The sequence below is a fragment of the Eleginops maclovinus genome, chromosome 1 (assembly GCF_036324505.1).
Source record: "Eleginops maclovinus isolate JMC-PN-2008 ecotype Puerto Natales chromosome 1, JC_Emac_rtc_rv5, whole genome shotgun sequence".
NCBI classification, from domain to species: domain Eukaryota; kingdom Metazoa; phylum Chordata; class Actinopteri; order Perciformes; family Eleginopidae; genus Eleginops; species Eleginops maclovinus.
The window spans coordinates 19,019,108-19,034,709 of NC_086349.1; the positions used below are offsets into that span (position 1 = coordinate 19,019,108).

The 15,602-nt window shown below is 41.5% G+C and overlaps 1 protein-coding gene across 1 annotated transcript in view; it reads left to right on the top strand.

The window, feature by feature from the left end:
- Nucleotides 1-15,602, top strand: part of plxnd1 (plexin D1) — a 59,746-nt gene that overhangs the window by 11,062 nt on the left and 33,082 nt on the right. Inside the window, exons 5-12 of the mRNA XM_063889052.1 lie at nucleotides 1,227-1,356; nucleotides 4,887-5,064; nucleotides 5,307-5,415; nucleotides 9,389-9,488; nucleotides 10,972-11,070; nucleotides 12,696-12,785; nucleotides 13,049-13,157; nucleotides 14,206-14,363. Of these exons, the coding sequence (XP_063745122.1) occupies nucleotides 1,227-1,356; nucleotides 4,887-5,064; nucleotides 5,307-5,415; nucleotides 9,389-9,488; nucleotides 10,972-11,070; nucleotides 12,696-12,785; nucleotides 13,049-13,157; nucleotides 14,206-14,363 (973 nt within the window). The remainder of the gene's footprint in view (nucleotides 1-1,226; nucleotides 1,357-4,886; nucleotides 5,065-5,306; nucleotides 5,416-9,388; nucleotides 9,489-10,971; nucleotides 11,071-12,695; nucleotides 12,786-13,048; nucleotides 13,158-14,205; nucleotides 14,364-15,602) is intronic.

Here is a 15,602-nt window from a genome sequence, read left to right on the forward strand (position 1 = left end):
TTTCTGACCGCACCAATACCAAGTTGTACTCAAGGAACCAATTTGAAAATGAAAAAAGATCAATTGCGTTACAACTGCTCAGTTTGTTAAGGTTTTTTTCACTGTGTTTGTGTCTAGGGGATTTTTGTGTGGCTTGCAGAGGCACTCAGTTCTATTTTTAGATTAGCAGCTAGCCTCAGTGCCCCTCTCAGTCCCTTTGTGCCAGTGGGACTGAGAATCTGAACATTTGCTCTTTCTGGACACAAATACTCACACTTAAAGGCATGCGGTCACACTGACACACTTTATTTTAAAACAACTATAGAAGTGTGAGAGGAAAGTGTGGTGTGCCAAACTCATTATGTGGCGTGTAAGGACGTTGCTAAATTGGGCCTGTTTAGTTTGTCTTTACAATAAGGTCACTTTGTCCTTCCAGTCCGCACTGCAGATGAACTGAGCTCTGTGCCAAGGGCCAGTGAAGTTCATTAGTGAGGCAGAGAGTACAAGGCCACCTTGCTTGTTGAATGCCCTTTTACAATTCTTCTGTCCTAGACATTCATTATACTCCCAAATGGGCGCAAACACACTGTATTCTTTATGTATGCACGTCCACACAGAGACACACATTCATGGTCCACACAGATTAGGAATCAGCAGTATTTTTTTTAATTCAACCATCGGCAACCGGCCCCTGATCTTAGTGCCTGCGGGATGCGTTTCCATAGCAATGTTTGTGACCTAGAGTCAAGTAGTCTCTTGTGTTGAGCCAGACAAACTGACAGCCGAGGTGTGAATGTGACTTTAGGAGACCAAAGCACCTCATAAATCTGTGGGAAGCAGACCATGAAAGCCAAAGGGTGAGAATTTTTCAAGTCCTGGAATGAAATGGAAACAAAAGTTTTTCCGCTTTCTCACAAAGGATAAAATGTTGACCTTAAAGCTCAGTCTGTTAGTCGGATGACTGAGCATTGCATTATCAAGTAATTATTATATAATCACAATCTGATATAGGATACACTGATGGAAAATACAACTCGCAAATGTTACACCGACCTTTTAGCAGCAGCTCATTTTGTTGAAGTTGATCATGAAAATGTGTTGATGAATTTTAGGATTTCATTTTCTATGACATATTTGCTGCAGGAAATCTGTCCTTGTGTTTGTGCTGTGATCTTATCGGTACCTTCATATGCTGGATATATTTACATGACTACCGTAAAAACATTTCTATTTGTCACTTTGTCCAGATGTACCATCCAGAAGGAGTGCGCTCAGGAGCTGTTGGCCCGCTCCTGGATCAGCATGGGTGAAGGCCCGCAGCAGTGTCCGTCCATGACCCTGACACCTCCAGAGATCAGCATTGCTGCAGACATCAAGGTAAAAACTCCCTCAATATTATTCTGGTTGATCACAAACATTTTACAAGTCACATAGAATGTAGTGTTGTTCCTCATCAAGTTATGTTTGTAACGGGGACAGTGTATAAAAAGGCTGATGACCGCCTTTACAACCTGACACCTCTCACTATTATTGTGCACACTATTTTTATAACTCAGCTGATAAAGTCATTCCAATAGTGTGTGCTGCAGCAGCTCGCTCCAACACCCGGACCTCTTTCTAAAGTCAAGTTACGGTTGACCTTATTACGAATATTGAAGCAGCGATAATCTTTTTTTTGGTTGTCAATGTTTACTGCTTAACTCCAACTGTGCTCACTTCAGTTGCGGTACAGTAAAAAGTGGCGAACTCAGTTACATTATATTGCAATGCAAGTTAACATCACACTCTTCCAAATGAAACGTGTGACTGTAGCCGTTTACATTTCGCAGCTTCACTTATATGATCAGTTTTGCATTCGGGATTCCTCCAGTACACAACTGATCTGAACACCCACTTTATCATTTGTTCTTTCACAGTAGGTTGCACTGTAACCCAGACATGGATAACTTATTTACATGTATCATTTGGGTCTTAAAACAGCAAACCAGGTGTGTGTGTAAAACCAGAACTGACTGGTGGCACAGCATGGGACAGCATGCCATACACAGCGGTTTCCCTCTCTCCTGCGTGTGTGTGAGCAATGACTTTAACCATTTACTGACAGTGATTAACTTTTGTTTTTGTATCTGCCGATGGTCTCAGCAGGAAAGCTACCCCCAGGTCTGTAAAAGCTAGACTTCTTTTCCAGATTCACTTTTCCGAATGGGTTTGATTACAACAGGCATTCAGATACCTTAATAATAAATCTATAAACATTCAAACCCACATAAAATGTACATAGTTTAAATATGTTGGAATGTAACATTCAAGTTCTTAATCCCATCAGTGTGCAAACTATGCTGGTTGAATTATTATTTAATTTGTTGCTGAATTGTTTTCTTTTTTTCTTAGAAAATAAGCAATAACAGTTTCTCAAAGTGGAGGTTAAATTTCTGGTTTGGTCAGTCCAAAACACAAAGAGATTGTATAATGTATTATATACCAGGAAAAAAAGCAGGAATTCTCTATATTTGAGAGGCTCAAAATTGCATTTTCTGCACGTTGCCATGTTTGCATGAAATTGAAAAAAATCGATGATCAAAATAGCTGAACTGTTGCCAGGACTGTAACACAAATCCATTCTGAATTTGTGAAGCTTTGTGCTGCTATATCAAACATCCTATCCTTCGAAAGCAGCAAACACAGACAGCAAACTAGACTATCAGTTTTTACGAAATTAAGATAAAAACAATTCCAACTTTTTAACTCACAATAAAATCCAACAGATTTAGAAAAACTTGCTGAATTTTATCGTCCCTTATTATTGCCTCATGATAACTGCAGCCAATTTAATTTTCTCCAGCTCCGCTGGTTATGCAATTCAGCCTTCATGTAATTGGTTTATGACATTTAGAAATCGGATCTCATATAGGTAACAATATAACCTGATGAAATTATTTTCTTTATTTTAAATCTGGAGAGGGCAACCAGAATGGCTGTTCATTAAGGAGTCTTTCAATGAAGTGAGAGCACATGCTGCAGGAGGAATCATGGTTATTTTATTTTTACTCACAGACATCAGACATCATGCATACCAGGGTACAACCTCATCTGGTCTAATTCATATTCATTAGATATGATAATATAGGGTGGGTTAAAATATTGCCTTTAGCAGCCAAAGTGTACGAAACAAAACAAACATAAATCACTTTATAAGCTGCCACTTTGCTGGGTTTAGCATAGGCATGTCAGATAAGGGTGTTAGTTCTAGCACAAACAGCCTGTTAGCATAAACATGCGCATTAGTTGGTGTGTTTACTAAGATTTTCAGCCACATCCAAATGTGTTACCATTGATTTAACAAAGACTTTGAACAGTTTAAAGCAACCATTGATGTACAGTTCTGTCTCTGACCTAAATACATTAATTGCCCTAATGGACTTTGGTATTGACAATCGCAGCTGTATCTCAAATCAATTCTACACATTATTTCTAAATGGGCTTTCGAATATGTCTGAGTAAGTGACAAAAGTAGGTGCCAAATATCACTATGCATACTAAATTGGCTTGAGGGTGATTTTGATGGAGCTAGTCACACCTGGAAATAATCACAGTATTTTTTTGACAGTGGCAAGACAGCCCCAAGAGTGTCTGTGAAATTAAAAAAAGAATTATATATTTTTATAGATCTCATTTGCAGTACCTTTCGAAAAGTTGATGCTATTTCCTGTTTGAATGTAACCCTATTTTTTTTGTTGCATTTAATTGCCGAAGTACTGTAAGAATGATTACTGGCAGTCAATACTGTGTTGTTGCCCTGGGCTTCAAGTGGCAAACCAATGCGAGTTTCCATTAACCTCTAAAACTATTGCAGAACAAAACAAGGAATATTGAAGAAAGTACAAATGAAGAAATGCAGGTAATCTTTCAGACAAATGGATAGATACAAGGCACTTCAATAATGAAAATCCACAAAAATCTGTCGTCTTAAACTCTTCGTCATCTATTGAATGTTTTTGGGTCACAGAGAAACTCCACCAGTCAGATTTTAATCAGACCTGCGGGATAATATATTCTGGCAATAAGAGTTGCTGTTTCATACCTTCCTGACATGTGAGCTGTTGTTTTCAACGGTTTCTTCCAGTCAGTACATCAGGCAGCGGAAGCAAAAATAACAATATGATAATTAGCTCAATGAATTTTGACACTTGGAATGTATTTGACCTTTAATTACAGCTCATAATTAGACGCGACAGAGAGACGACAGGTCATTAATTGGTTCATTAATTGTGAATATTTGCCTGTTATGTAGGTCAGTTTGGCTGTGGGCTGTAATAGATCTACCAGCTGCCCGATCCACAGGCATCCTTCACAGCCGCAGGAAGCTCAGCTCAAGGTTGTCTCCCAAAACAGGAAGCAGCAGGCAGGAAGTCAGGGTTATAGGCAGGAAATGATCGCTTCCACCGAACAATAGAAGGGGTTTTTAAGACATGTTAGCGCATGTTGCCGGCCACTTCAGCTCATATCTGCTGAGCCACTGAATATGTCGTCTTTTGTTTCCTCTCTTCTTAACAGTCCTTGTCTGCCTCCCGCTTATTCCCCCTTTTTTTTCTCACATTGAAATAATTTAACAGGAATTCAGTCATACCAGTGAGGTGTTATGTCTCTCATTATACGTCTGTCATACTTTATCACATAGCTACATTTAGATTTGAATGTCACACTGTACCATCTGTTTCTTCATTGCACATTAGTTTCTCCATCTCTCTGCCTGAATCCTGGAAAAACTTGAAGTAATTCCAAAGCCATTTGCCCTCTACCATGCACACTGGATTTGAATACTTGTGCGTGGGGTTATAAGATTGAATTAATAATTAAAATGATAACATGAGGGGTTATTTATATTTATGTTGCTATTTCTTTCGTAGGACGTCGGTATTCTGATAAATGGCAGTGTTCCTGATCTGGTCAACTCCCGGGTGGAGTGTGAATATGGGCCGGGTGTTTCTACAGCTGCCACGGTGCACCTGGATTACGGTCCCGCTCAGATCCAGACCTGTCCCCTGCTGCCTCGAGAAAACTACCAGCCAATCCTCCCCGGCACAGGTGAGACTTAGAACATCCTTTTGGCTGTGTGCCAATGCTGCCAACAGTTTATCTCCAGCTCAGTTACTGTATGTGATATCATTTTATTTAAATTGAGCCGTTCTACAACAAATGTAATTTCCCCTTTCGTCTTTCAAAATGCAGCAAAGTCAGTGTAGCGCGGTGTTGCTTGTATTGTGAAAGTGATACCATCTCGAATGTTCGACACATGCTGCATTGTTTACATGCCTTTGTTTCTGCAGATCATCTGACTGTTTCTGTGGCGATAAAAGTGAATGGCACATCTGTGGTATCTGGGAGCTTCATCATCTACGACTGCGAGAGGACCGGAGCAATACACCCCAAGACATCGTGAGTTGCAAATTCATTGTCACCATTGTCACCATTGTTTATCTCAAATTTTAGATTTATTCGGGGTTGGTGATGCTTGGCAAACTTACAGCATCATCCTGATACCTTGCACACAAATGTTTTTACTTAGACACAGCGATGGCAAATAACTGATCAAGTTACTCCTATATTACAATTTGAATGTATTGTACTCTTTATTTATTTTCCAATAACTTTCACTGCTTTTTCACCACTTTTAAAAAAAATCTTACTTACTAGTTATTATGATTTAGATTTCATAAACAAAGCCTTAAAGCACATTGTCATGTTCCAGATGTTTATAAGCTTCAAGCAATTCCAGAGACTTATTTCACAACCTAACTTTTCAGATGGTTTTATTTAAATAACTGTTTGAGATAAAGCAGTAAATGGTCTTCGCAAAAAGTCAAACATTTGAAAAGAAATCCAATCATATAAACAAATTTGCATTGCAGAATTTACTTTTGATGTTTTATATCCTTTTTTTAAAACAGTATTTTGATAGTGGGCTTGTATTTATGCATTACATTGTTTGATTATGTACTATTAGGTGCAGGCTGTCAATATTATTTCCACGTCTACTTAGATCATTGGCTGCTTTATTTTAAAGGCCATCCTTCAAAACAAACCTTACTAAATTCAGTCTAAAAACCAATCAACTGCGATAATAGCCAATATATAGCATCAGTCAGATGTCTACAGGGTTATAGATGTGCTCACCAACAGGGAAGGCGGTCCCTACCCTCCTCTTCCTCTCCTGTTTATTCCTCTGCTTTCTGTTAAGCAGTGGGTAAATATTGCCGACACATCCTCTTGGTGGGCTTATTGTGTATTTAGCTTACTCAAGGTTTCTCAGTGCAGGATCAAATGTGGGATTAATATGCTGTAAACGTTAAGCCAACGGAAATTGGATATGTATGTGTGGCTGGCCATACTGATGTTTGTTTTTGTGAAGGACTGTGACTTGTATGGCCTGGTCACAAAGAGGGTTTTCTCATATCTTTAGGCTATCCAGCTGGCTTCCTCTTGCATGTTGGACCATGTCAGAGGATCCAGTTTATCTGATGGGCAGATCTTAGGCTTACATGGGCATTAGTGTGTGTGTTTGTGTGTGTGTTTGACTGATTCCCTGAGATTGAAATCGTTTGGGTGTGTCCCTTTTGTTCACTTTTTGAAAACAGTCTGGAGGTGTGAACACAGCAGTTGCAGGTACATGTGTGCAAGACTGAACCCAATATGTGCACATGGCCTCTGTGCTCGGCGAGGTTCAGGAGTGTGAAATTAGACGGTGGTTTATTGAAGGTGATAATGAGCAAAGTGCCATTCTCACAGGATGAGCATTGAGCTGCAAACTGCGGAGCTGCTATACTCTGTCTGATTTTAATCACTTCAAGCTGGGTTTTTTTAATAATCCCTAAAGAGAGTCTTATGAGCCATTTATCCTCAAGGAAACTAGATAGGCGGGTCTCTTTGTTTGTGTCGTCTTTATACGTTAATGCTGACTTCCTGACGTTTTGGGTTAAGAATGTTATGCATGGGAGAGTCTGTACAAGCCATCAATATCACAGAGGAAAGACTATAAAAAAAAGTGACTGCTAACAGTTCTACAGAGTTTAATAAGTCAATCTATTTTCCAAGCTAGATTTACGCCTGAGGGCCATCTAATTAAATGGAAAAGGCTACACAACTTTTGAAGGGCCCCATCAGTTTAGTTTTCCCAAATAATTATTCTCAAGCAAAGAAAACATGTCTCCTCTAGCTCTGATCTTTTAAAGTGGTGTTGTCCGGGTTATCTAAAAGAAAGCTTGGAAACTACAATCGTTAACACTTTCTGTGTTGAAATATTTGAGACTCTACATGTCAGTGTATCTAAAGATTAAGTTTCATCATGTAAGGAAATGTAGGATCCAGCATTTTGGAGCCTGGCCAAAAGCATAGACTAACATTTAAAACATGTTGGCCTCTTCTTACTCAATTTTGACGTTACTATGACAGTACAGGGTCTGCAATTATCCCTTTTAAGATACACCTTGCAACATACATTACCATTGGTGGAGGTTTGAACAATACCTCACGGATGAAGAGGAAAGTCCAGCATTTCGAGCTTTGAGAGGTTGTTATGTTATGATACGACAATGTTGCATTGAATCCCTTTGCCTGTGTTTCTGTGTGACTGTGTTTTGGTGTGTGTATCTGTGTGTGAGAGATAGTGTTTTGACAGTTCTCCCATGACCCGTTCAAAGTGGTCACTAGGCTGAGTGTTAATGACAACCAGATGATAGCATTCCAGCCTCACCAAACAGCGCTGTAGGACAACCACATAACCTGCCCTCTTGCGTACACACACACACACACACACACACACACACACACACACACACACACACACACACACACACACACACACACACACACACACACACACACACACACACACACACACACACACACACACACACACACACGAATATAACTCTTTCTCCATTTTATTTGCTTTCTATGTCTCAAGTTCTGGCACTTCTCCTTTCTTTCTACCCTCCCTCCCCTCAGCTGTCTCTGCATCTCACTGCCGCTCCCCCTGAAAACTAGTCTTTTCTTCTGGACGTATTCCTCTCTGACAGAGACGTGATTGAGGATGTGTGTTTAAGCGCTGTGTCCACTGAGAGGCCCTGAGAGTGCGGGCCTGACTGTGTATTTAGTGTGTGTGTGTGTGTGTGTGTCATAGGGTATTTACTGTCAGTGTTAGGTCAAGCAGAGATTGTGTGTGTGTGTGTGTGTGTGTGTGTGTGTGTGTGTGTGTGTGTGTGTGTGTGTGTGTGTGTGTGTGTGTGTGTGTGTGTGTGTGTGTGTGTGTGTGTGTGTGTGTGTGTGTGTGTGTGTGTGTGTGTGTGTGTGTGTGTGTGTGTGTGTGTGTGTGTGTGTGTGTGTGTGTGGCTGGATATAGGTGTTTTAGTAGGACTGAAAGGGAGTTAGGGAAAACAGAAAAGCTGCAGCTGATAAGGGCCTTGAGGGGACCGTCTGCTTCTAATCAGAACCAAGCACACACACACACACACACACACACACACACACACACACACACACACACACACACACACACACACACACACACACACACACACACACTTCGATTACGTTTCTGCATCCCCTTACACCCATCCCACTCGACTCCCCCCAGTCCACAGACCCCCTCAGAGTGCTGCTATCACCGGAGGCGATATCATAGTTAGTGTGGGACATCTGTCTGCTCCCGGAGGCTATGCAGACACACACACCCACACTGGAAACGCATGCTTACTGTACAGTGGAGGTGTGTGGAGGAGTTAAGGTAGTTTATCTGGAAGACACTCACACATATCCTAAGGCTGATATATCCACCACTCAACACCTCACAGTAAAACAATTTAGATTGAGAAAAAGCACTACAGGTAACGGGAAACATTTCTGTTTTGTGGTGAACAGTCCTTGTAACTCATAGCATATCTTACAAGGTAGATCACCCAAACCACAACCAAGATAGTACACTTAATATTTAGGTGGTGATAGAAATGTTACAGATTAATATCTCATAAGCTAAGGAAACACCAGACTCTTTCATCAAAACATTCCTAAGTTTCTTGAATTGAGCAAGGCTGTGTTACAGTGTTTTTATAGAGAATTGCGTTATTTCATCTCTGCACATCTGGCCCATTTTGACCTGATGGCTGGCTGTGTTGTAACTTTGGAATGAATGTGTCTTCTGTGACTAACATCTCTTCCTTTTTATTAAAGCTAAACTTTGATGCCCAATCAGTTCTGCATATCAGTTTATTTTCCACTCAAAATAGGCCACATATTCAACAGTTGAAAAGGCTGCTTGGGAACATATCAAGAGGGAGAAAACACACCATGTTTAGCTCTCTATCATCCTTGTTTCTCAACTATTTCCATGTATGTGTGTCCACCTTATTTTTAGATGTGTGAGCTGCCTGAGCACCAGGTGGAAGTGCTACTGGGACTCCGAGAACCACCTTTGCGTCTCCAATAAAGATGAGTCAAAGCACAGCCTGCTGGAGGTGAGTAATTCCCCTCTTTCTTTAATCCATCAACCAAGCAGACGCCCGGAGGATCTCTTAATATAAGGATCCCACTAGTCAGAGCCACAGACATAATCCAGACTCTGCTGTCCAACACTCCAAGTGCACACTTGATTTGAGTCCAGACGAGTTAGGCAACAGCAATCATGTGGTAATTCAGTTTGAGGTTACAACTCTCAAACACATTATGTAGAAACCCACTATAAACTCTCAGAAGGTTCTGGTCTAACAGACTCCTTAAGGTATAATGTATCATTTTAAAGCACCTGTAAAGTTTCCATTTTTGGCAGTTTAGTGTTATATCCCAGCATGTGGAAGAGTAGATTCTTTGTCCCTATTTTTAAAGGGAATTATTGCTTAATGTGAAAACTGTGTGTTGCCAGCAAAGAGATACATTTTCAGCTATGATTTCATATGTCCCTTCATTTAAAGTGACTGTACAAATGCATTATGAGGCACTGTAAAACCTCATGGGGTTGTAAACCTCTATGAAAAGCAAACAAATCACATAGTTTAAAGGTTTGGCATGCGTACATGACCAGGCTGTAAAACTGGGAACATTTTCCCAAACTGCAGTAGCCTAATTGAAACCAATTACAGTTCCCCAGATACCACTGCCCTTAGTGCATGTTCCTGACAACATCCAGATTTTCATTTTGAAATAAAGGTATTTAAATGGTTGGATTATACTTGAAGGGGGCTTTTTTAATTTTTTGAGACCATATTCTTCACAACAGTTAAGTCACACGTCATGTTATTCCTGTCCCCTCTGGCGTTTTATTGCCCGGCCAGATCCCATGGCCTGTGTGAGGAGGCGTCCTCCCAGCAGACTCTGGCCCTGAGGGCGCAGGCAGCGTCTGACTGTGTCCACTAACAGTACTGGTCCCAGTTAGAGCGGAGAGGATGTAACTCACAGTCCTCTGATCAGCTGCTGGTCAAGTGGTCTTGTTCTAGTGTTTTATTGCATGTTGTATTGAATGTTTAACACAGTCTTTATATCACAAGACCCCCTAAAAAAAGAGTATGAGCTTCTTTTGTTAAAACAATTGAAACAATAAAGACATTCTTCTAGACAAACGCAATGAATCCTAGCCAGACTTGTTTCAGATCCAGAAATACACAAAAACAAGCATATAAAACCACACAAGGCTTCTACTTTAAGTCACTTTCAGCTATTTAGATTTTAGCTTCTTTTTAAATATTACATTTTAATGAAGCTTAAAGGAGACGAGGGGGTGGTTTTTCCTGTTCTGTTGAGCCCATCACAGTGTCCGGTGGGTCTGTTTTTCTAATCCCTCATCGTCTCTCTATTTGAAGCTATTGTTTTTTCCCTCACAGCGAGACTTTACCCTCTCATTTCCTCCTCCTCCAGATAAACAGGACAGGTATTTTGGGTTGCGGATGTGTGCATTGTTTTTTTTAACTTCTACATGTCCTGCCCCCACACCCCACCCCTCGACAGAATGCAGCTTCCTGTCCAAGCCTGGTGGCCTCAGAGGTTCCTCCATCACCATCAGAAATGGCCCAGGACTTCACCTTATCCCTCAGCAACATCCAGGAGGTACGCCAGACAACCTCACAATATGGAGCTAGACTTGGACCATGTCCAATATGCATGTTGTGAAAATGATTGGAATAAAACACAAGCATATGGTGCTTTCGCTTCAAGCTGAGTTAAACACAGATGGATATTTTTGTGCTGCGATTTGGGTCAATGAATGAGCGAAACCTGAGTTTGGTTTGTTATGAGACAGAGATGAAATTGAAGAATGAGCGGGTATCTTTTATGCTTATGTTGCTCATGGCTCAGCTGTGTGGGCCCATCATGTCTCTGGTATCTAACTGTGACTAGCTGAGTTGTGTCTTCGTCAGCACAGCGTACAATAAGCAGTCAGTCTGAGGCAGCACACGCGGCAGGAGCTTTATTTCATTTGTGTTCACTTTAAATGTGGCAAGTCCTTCCAGATCCAGTTTCTTAAAATGTCTATTCTCATGCTTAATCCACGCTGAGCGAGTCAGACGCTGATCTTGCTTCACTGATAAGGGAATGACTGGGATCTACAAAAAAATTCCAGCGCTGACTCGTTGCCAGGCGTGGTCAGTCACATGCTAACCCCGGCTGGCCTTTAGAGCCTTCTTCTAGTGTGTGTTGCTATGGTGATAGACTTTGAGTCACATACAAATTGACACACACACACACACACACACACACACACACACACACACACACACACACACACACACACACACACACACACACACACACATACTCATGCATACACATACTTCCTCAGGGCAGCCTGGATGTGACTGGCTATTCTCTTTATTGTGATAGTTTATACAAATTGTTTGAATAATGGGTTCATCTTGTCGGCGAGTCAACACAGCAGGGAATTTGTTGTCATTCCCCAAAAAGCATCTCCAGTCACAGTTGTGATGAAATCTGGTTTGGTTCCCACACTTATCTTTAGACAAACCTAAACCAAACTATTTATACTTTACTGTGATAAACAACCATAACAAGATATGATAAAAAAAAGGAAGTGCTTACAAGTTTGTCCTCCAGTAACTATTAGTTCTCACACTGAACATAAGTCCATGGAACGTTTAGCGTGTTATATGTTGGAGTTATTCCGGGGATAAAATAACCTTGCAAGAGCCAAAGAAATCAAGCTTCTCTGGTGTCAAAAAAAGCAAAGTCCTGGAGAGGGTGATAAAAGTAGACCAATTTAAGCTGGCTGGATTCACAGACTAAGGTTTTTCTTCCACTTTAACTGATTGCTTTTTTCTCCTCTTACCTATCTTCTAAGCTTCTTTGTGGTCTTACCTTCCCATATCTTGGCTGAGTTAAACTCGGGGGCTCAGATTTTATGAAGAATGAATTCATATTCATTACTCTGGCTCCCAGATGACTTGCGGAGGTGTGGGAGTCCAGATGTTTATGAATATTGAATGGATTGCATCTTTTCCTGGCAGGGACAATTATTGTGGGTTATCTGAGTTTCCTGGTTCTCTTTCTGAGTTGTCAATTGTTACCAGATATGTTTGAGAAGGCATTTGTTTGCAGAAGCTTGCTGTAGGTACCAAAGCAATGGTTATCTACAGTCGTTCTTAAAAGAGCAGGATATCACAGTTTGCCTGATAGTTACTGTTGATATTGTTTAAAGTATGTGCATTACATAACAGAATGAAGAGCTGGAGTGTGACTTTGGGACAGAGCAGCGATATGAGGCCACCTGGCTGAACAGCTCGACAGTGAAGTGCAGTGGAGTAACCGTAAGTACAGACGATGAAGCACCAGAAATAACTTGTCCATTTTCCATGTGTGAATAAAGATAATTTAAGATACGTTTAGATTTAATCCTTGTTTTTTACTTGTATCACAATTATTTTAAACCCTTGTTTATAAGTGGACTAAGAACCCATTATTATCTGAAGCAACAGTAAGAGGGAGTAAATGCAAAATGACTCACATTCACACTGAGGACATATTCAGCACAATCAGCTTTATTGTGTCTCCTTCTTCTCTGTCCATGTAGCTGTCCACTAATCACAGGAGCCAGGTTTACCACCTCAACCTCAGGAGGAAAGGATCCTTCAGTAGAAAAGGGGAGGATGTCTTTGTTGACAGCCCTCAGCCCATGAGAGGTGAGACTTTGTTATGTTGGCATGTTAAAAAAAAAAAAGAAAAGCTGATGAAAAGTACAGTTTCCATTTGCTACGCTTCAGCTGTTTGCTCAGCTCTCCTGTATTTGCAGCGTAATTAGAAACCCACAAAAACACGAAAAAATCGCTGCCACTGTTGCTCCCAGAATGCATTTCACCTGTACACAAACGTTTTTCCTGATGAGATTGGCGGATTTGATTAAAACCTGTAGGAAAATGAAAATTGCTTACGGGAACAAAACAGTGTTTGACTGCCTCTCACTTGCAATAATAGTACTTTGTGTTTTACAACACATCATTTGCCAACTAGTAATTTACCATGCTATCATATTTTGCCACCCTCCAATTACACATAATCATGATAGAACATGGAGCTGTCATTTAAGGTGCTATCAAGCCCTCTTACAAGCCATGTCTGAACTATTGTTGATAATACAATTTAAGCTCCATGACAACAGTGAGATGATGAAAAGTGGTCTGCATGTTGAACTTGGCATGTTTTCTAAAGCGCAGCTAAGCCAGTGCTCGCATATCCCAGTCCCAGATGTGCTGTTCGCTGTCCATGTGTCGATCATTTGAACAACAGCCCTGGGTCACTGCCAGACACGCCACACTGTTGAGGACATGACGGTGGTTCATAACATGCAGACTCATCAAATTTTTAAACAGACACACATACACACTTTATCACACACATGCAGGCACACAAATTCATGCACAGATGCACATGCGGTGGTACAAATGGGATTTCTCCCAGGGAGGCACATTGGAACATGAACAATCATCTGTTTCTCGCTGGCTTTGTTCTCCTCCACTCCTCTAACTCTCTTTTTTTTTCCTGGTTTATTTTTATAGACATGAATATATCATCCTGCAAATGCTTATGCTGTTTATTCAGAACATGCAGCCCATATGGTTTATATAAGCTAGAAAAGAATTGTAGAAGTCTAAGTAGCTTAACCACACAAGGCAAACACAGTTCAGTAATGCTGTATTACAATAATAATTGCCTCTCTGTCTCTCCCCCTAGTGGAGGTGTACAACTGTGGAGTCGGGAGTTCAGACTGCTCCCAGTGCTGGGGCCGGGAGGATCAGGGCCACCTCTGTGGCTGGTGTGAAAACAGCTGCAGGCCGAGGGATGACTGCCAGCCAGTCAGAGATAAATGTCCGGCTCCTGAGATCCACAAGGTAAGATCACAGGTTAGACAGCAACGCAGAATACAAATGATTGCATCCTGCTGCATCTCCCACCTCCTTTCTGTTGACGCTATTTTCTAACCATAAAATGGTGAATCATGGGGTCACTCACATGGTGAGGTGCCCCCTGCCCTGTCTGTCCAGCATGAGCTGCAGAGGGGCTGTTTGAACAGAGTCTCATTAAAGCAGTTCACTGAGTAATAACACTAACACTCATTTAGCCACAGCCCCCGGGGGACACAGTGGAGTCAATCTGCAATCACTCAGAAGGGCATGGGAACACCTTATGCCCTGTGTAACCACAGTTTGAGTGTAAACTGTGTGGACTGGCTATGGGAATTATATATGTAGAGCTGTTTGTGTAGGAAACCACAGAAAGTAAAAGAAAACAAATAATAACCAGGAAGGGTTTTGGATTTGTGACCACAAAAAGAGCAACCACAATGACCACGAGCAGTGTATATCTTACACAGGATCTCGCTGCGGTCACGTCCTAACGGTCATCACGATTACCGGCATGGCCTTTCTTTAAACTGTTTATAGAGCTCATTTGCATGATCATATTCATTTGTTTGTCCAGCTGTAATTGGAAGGTGTTTCGAGCTGCCCTTCGAGCCTTTTCTGCCACTACTGAATTATATCAGCACAGCAACCCTAGGCGGTCATGGGAAGCACGGCTCACATGATACCCAGCCGGCCTGAACTTCCTGCAGATAAAACCTGCCGGCCCAGAGGAGTACAATCAGGCAAAACAAAGCAGACGGACACACACACACCAAATATTTCACCCAAATAGGCCATATTGAAGCATTCACGCTTATCCCTCATTCTTTGTAGCTGTCAGCACACTGTGACTAACAGGATGCTCTGTGAGAGTCTAACTTATGAGACTTCTTACTTCTTCTGAAGTTGGCCGTATGCGTGGGTAGACTGTTGTAGCAATTCTCTCTCTCCCTCTTCCTCTTTCTCTCTTTCTCTCCAGCCGGTTGGAGAGAGGGTAGTGGGGGCCGTGGCTCTGTGGGGTGTGTGATGCAATGCTTTTGCAGCCATTTTTTCCCATTCGATCCACAGGGGTTTGAGCCTGAGTACTCCAGCTTATGGAGGGAAAGATCACCTCTCCCTAAATATTTCACACACACACACACACACACACACACACACACACACACACACACACACACACACACACACACACACACACACACACACACACACACACACACACACACA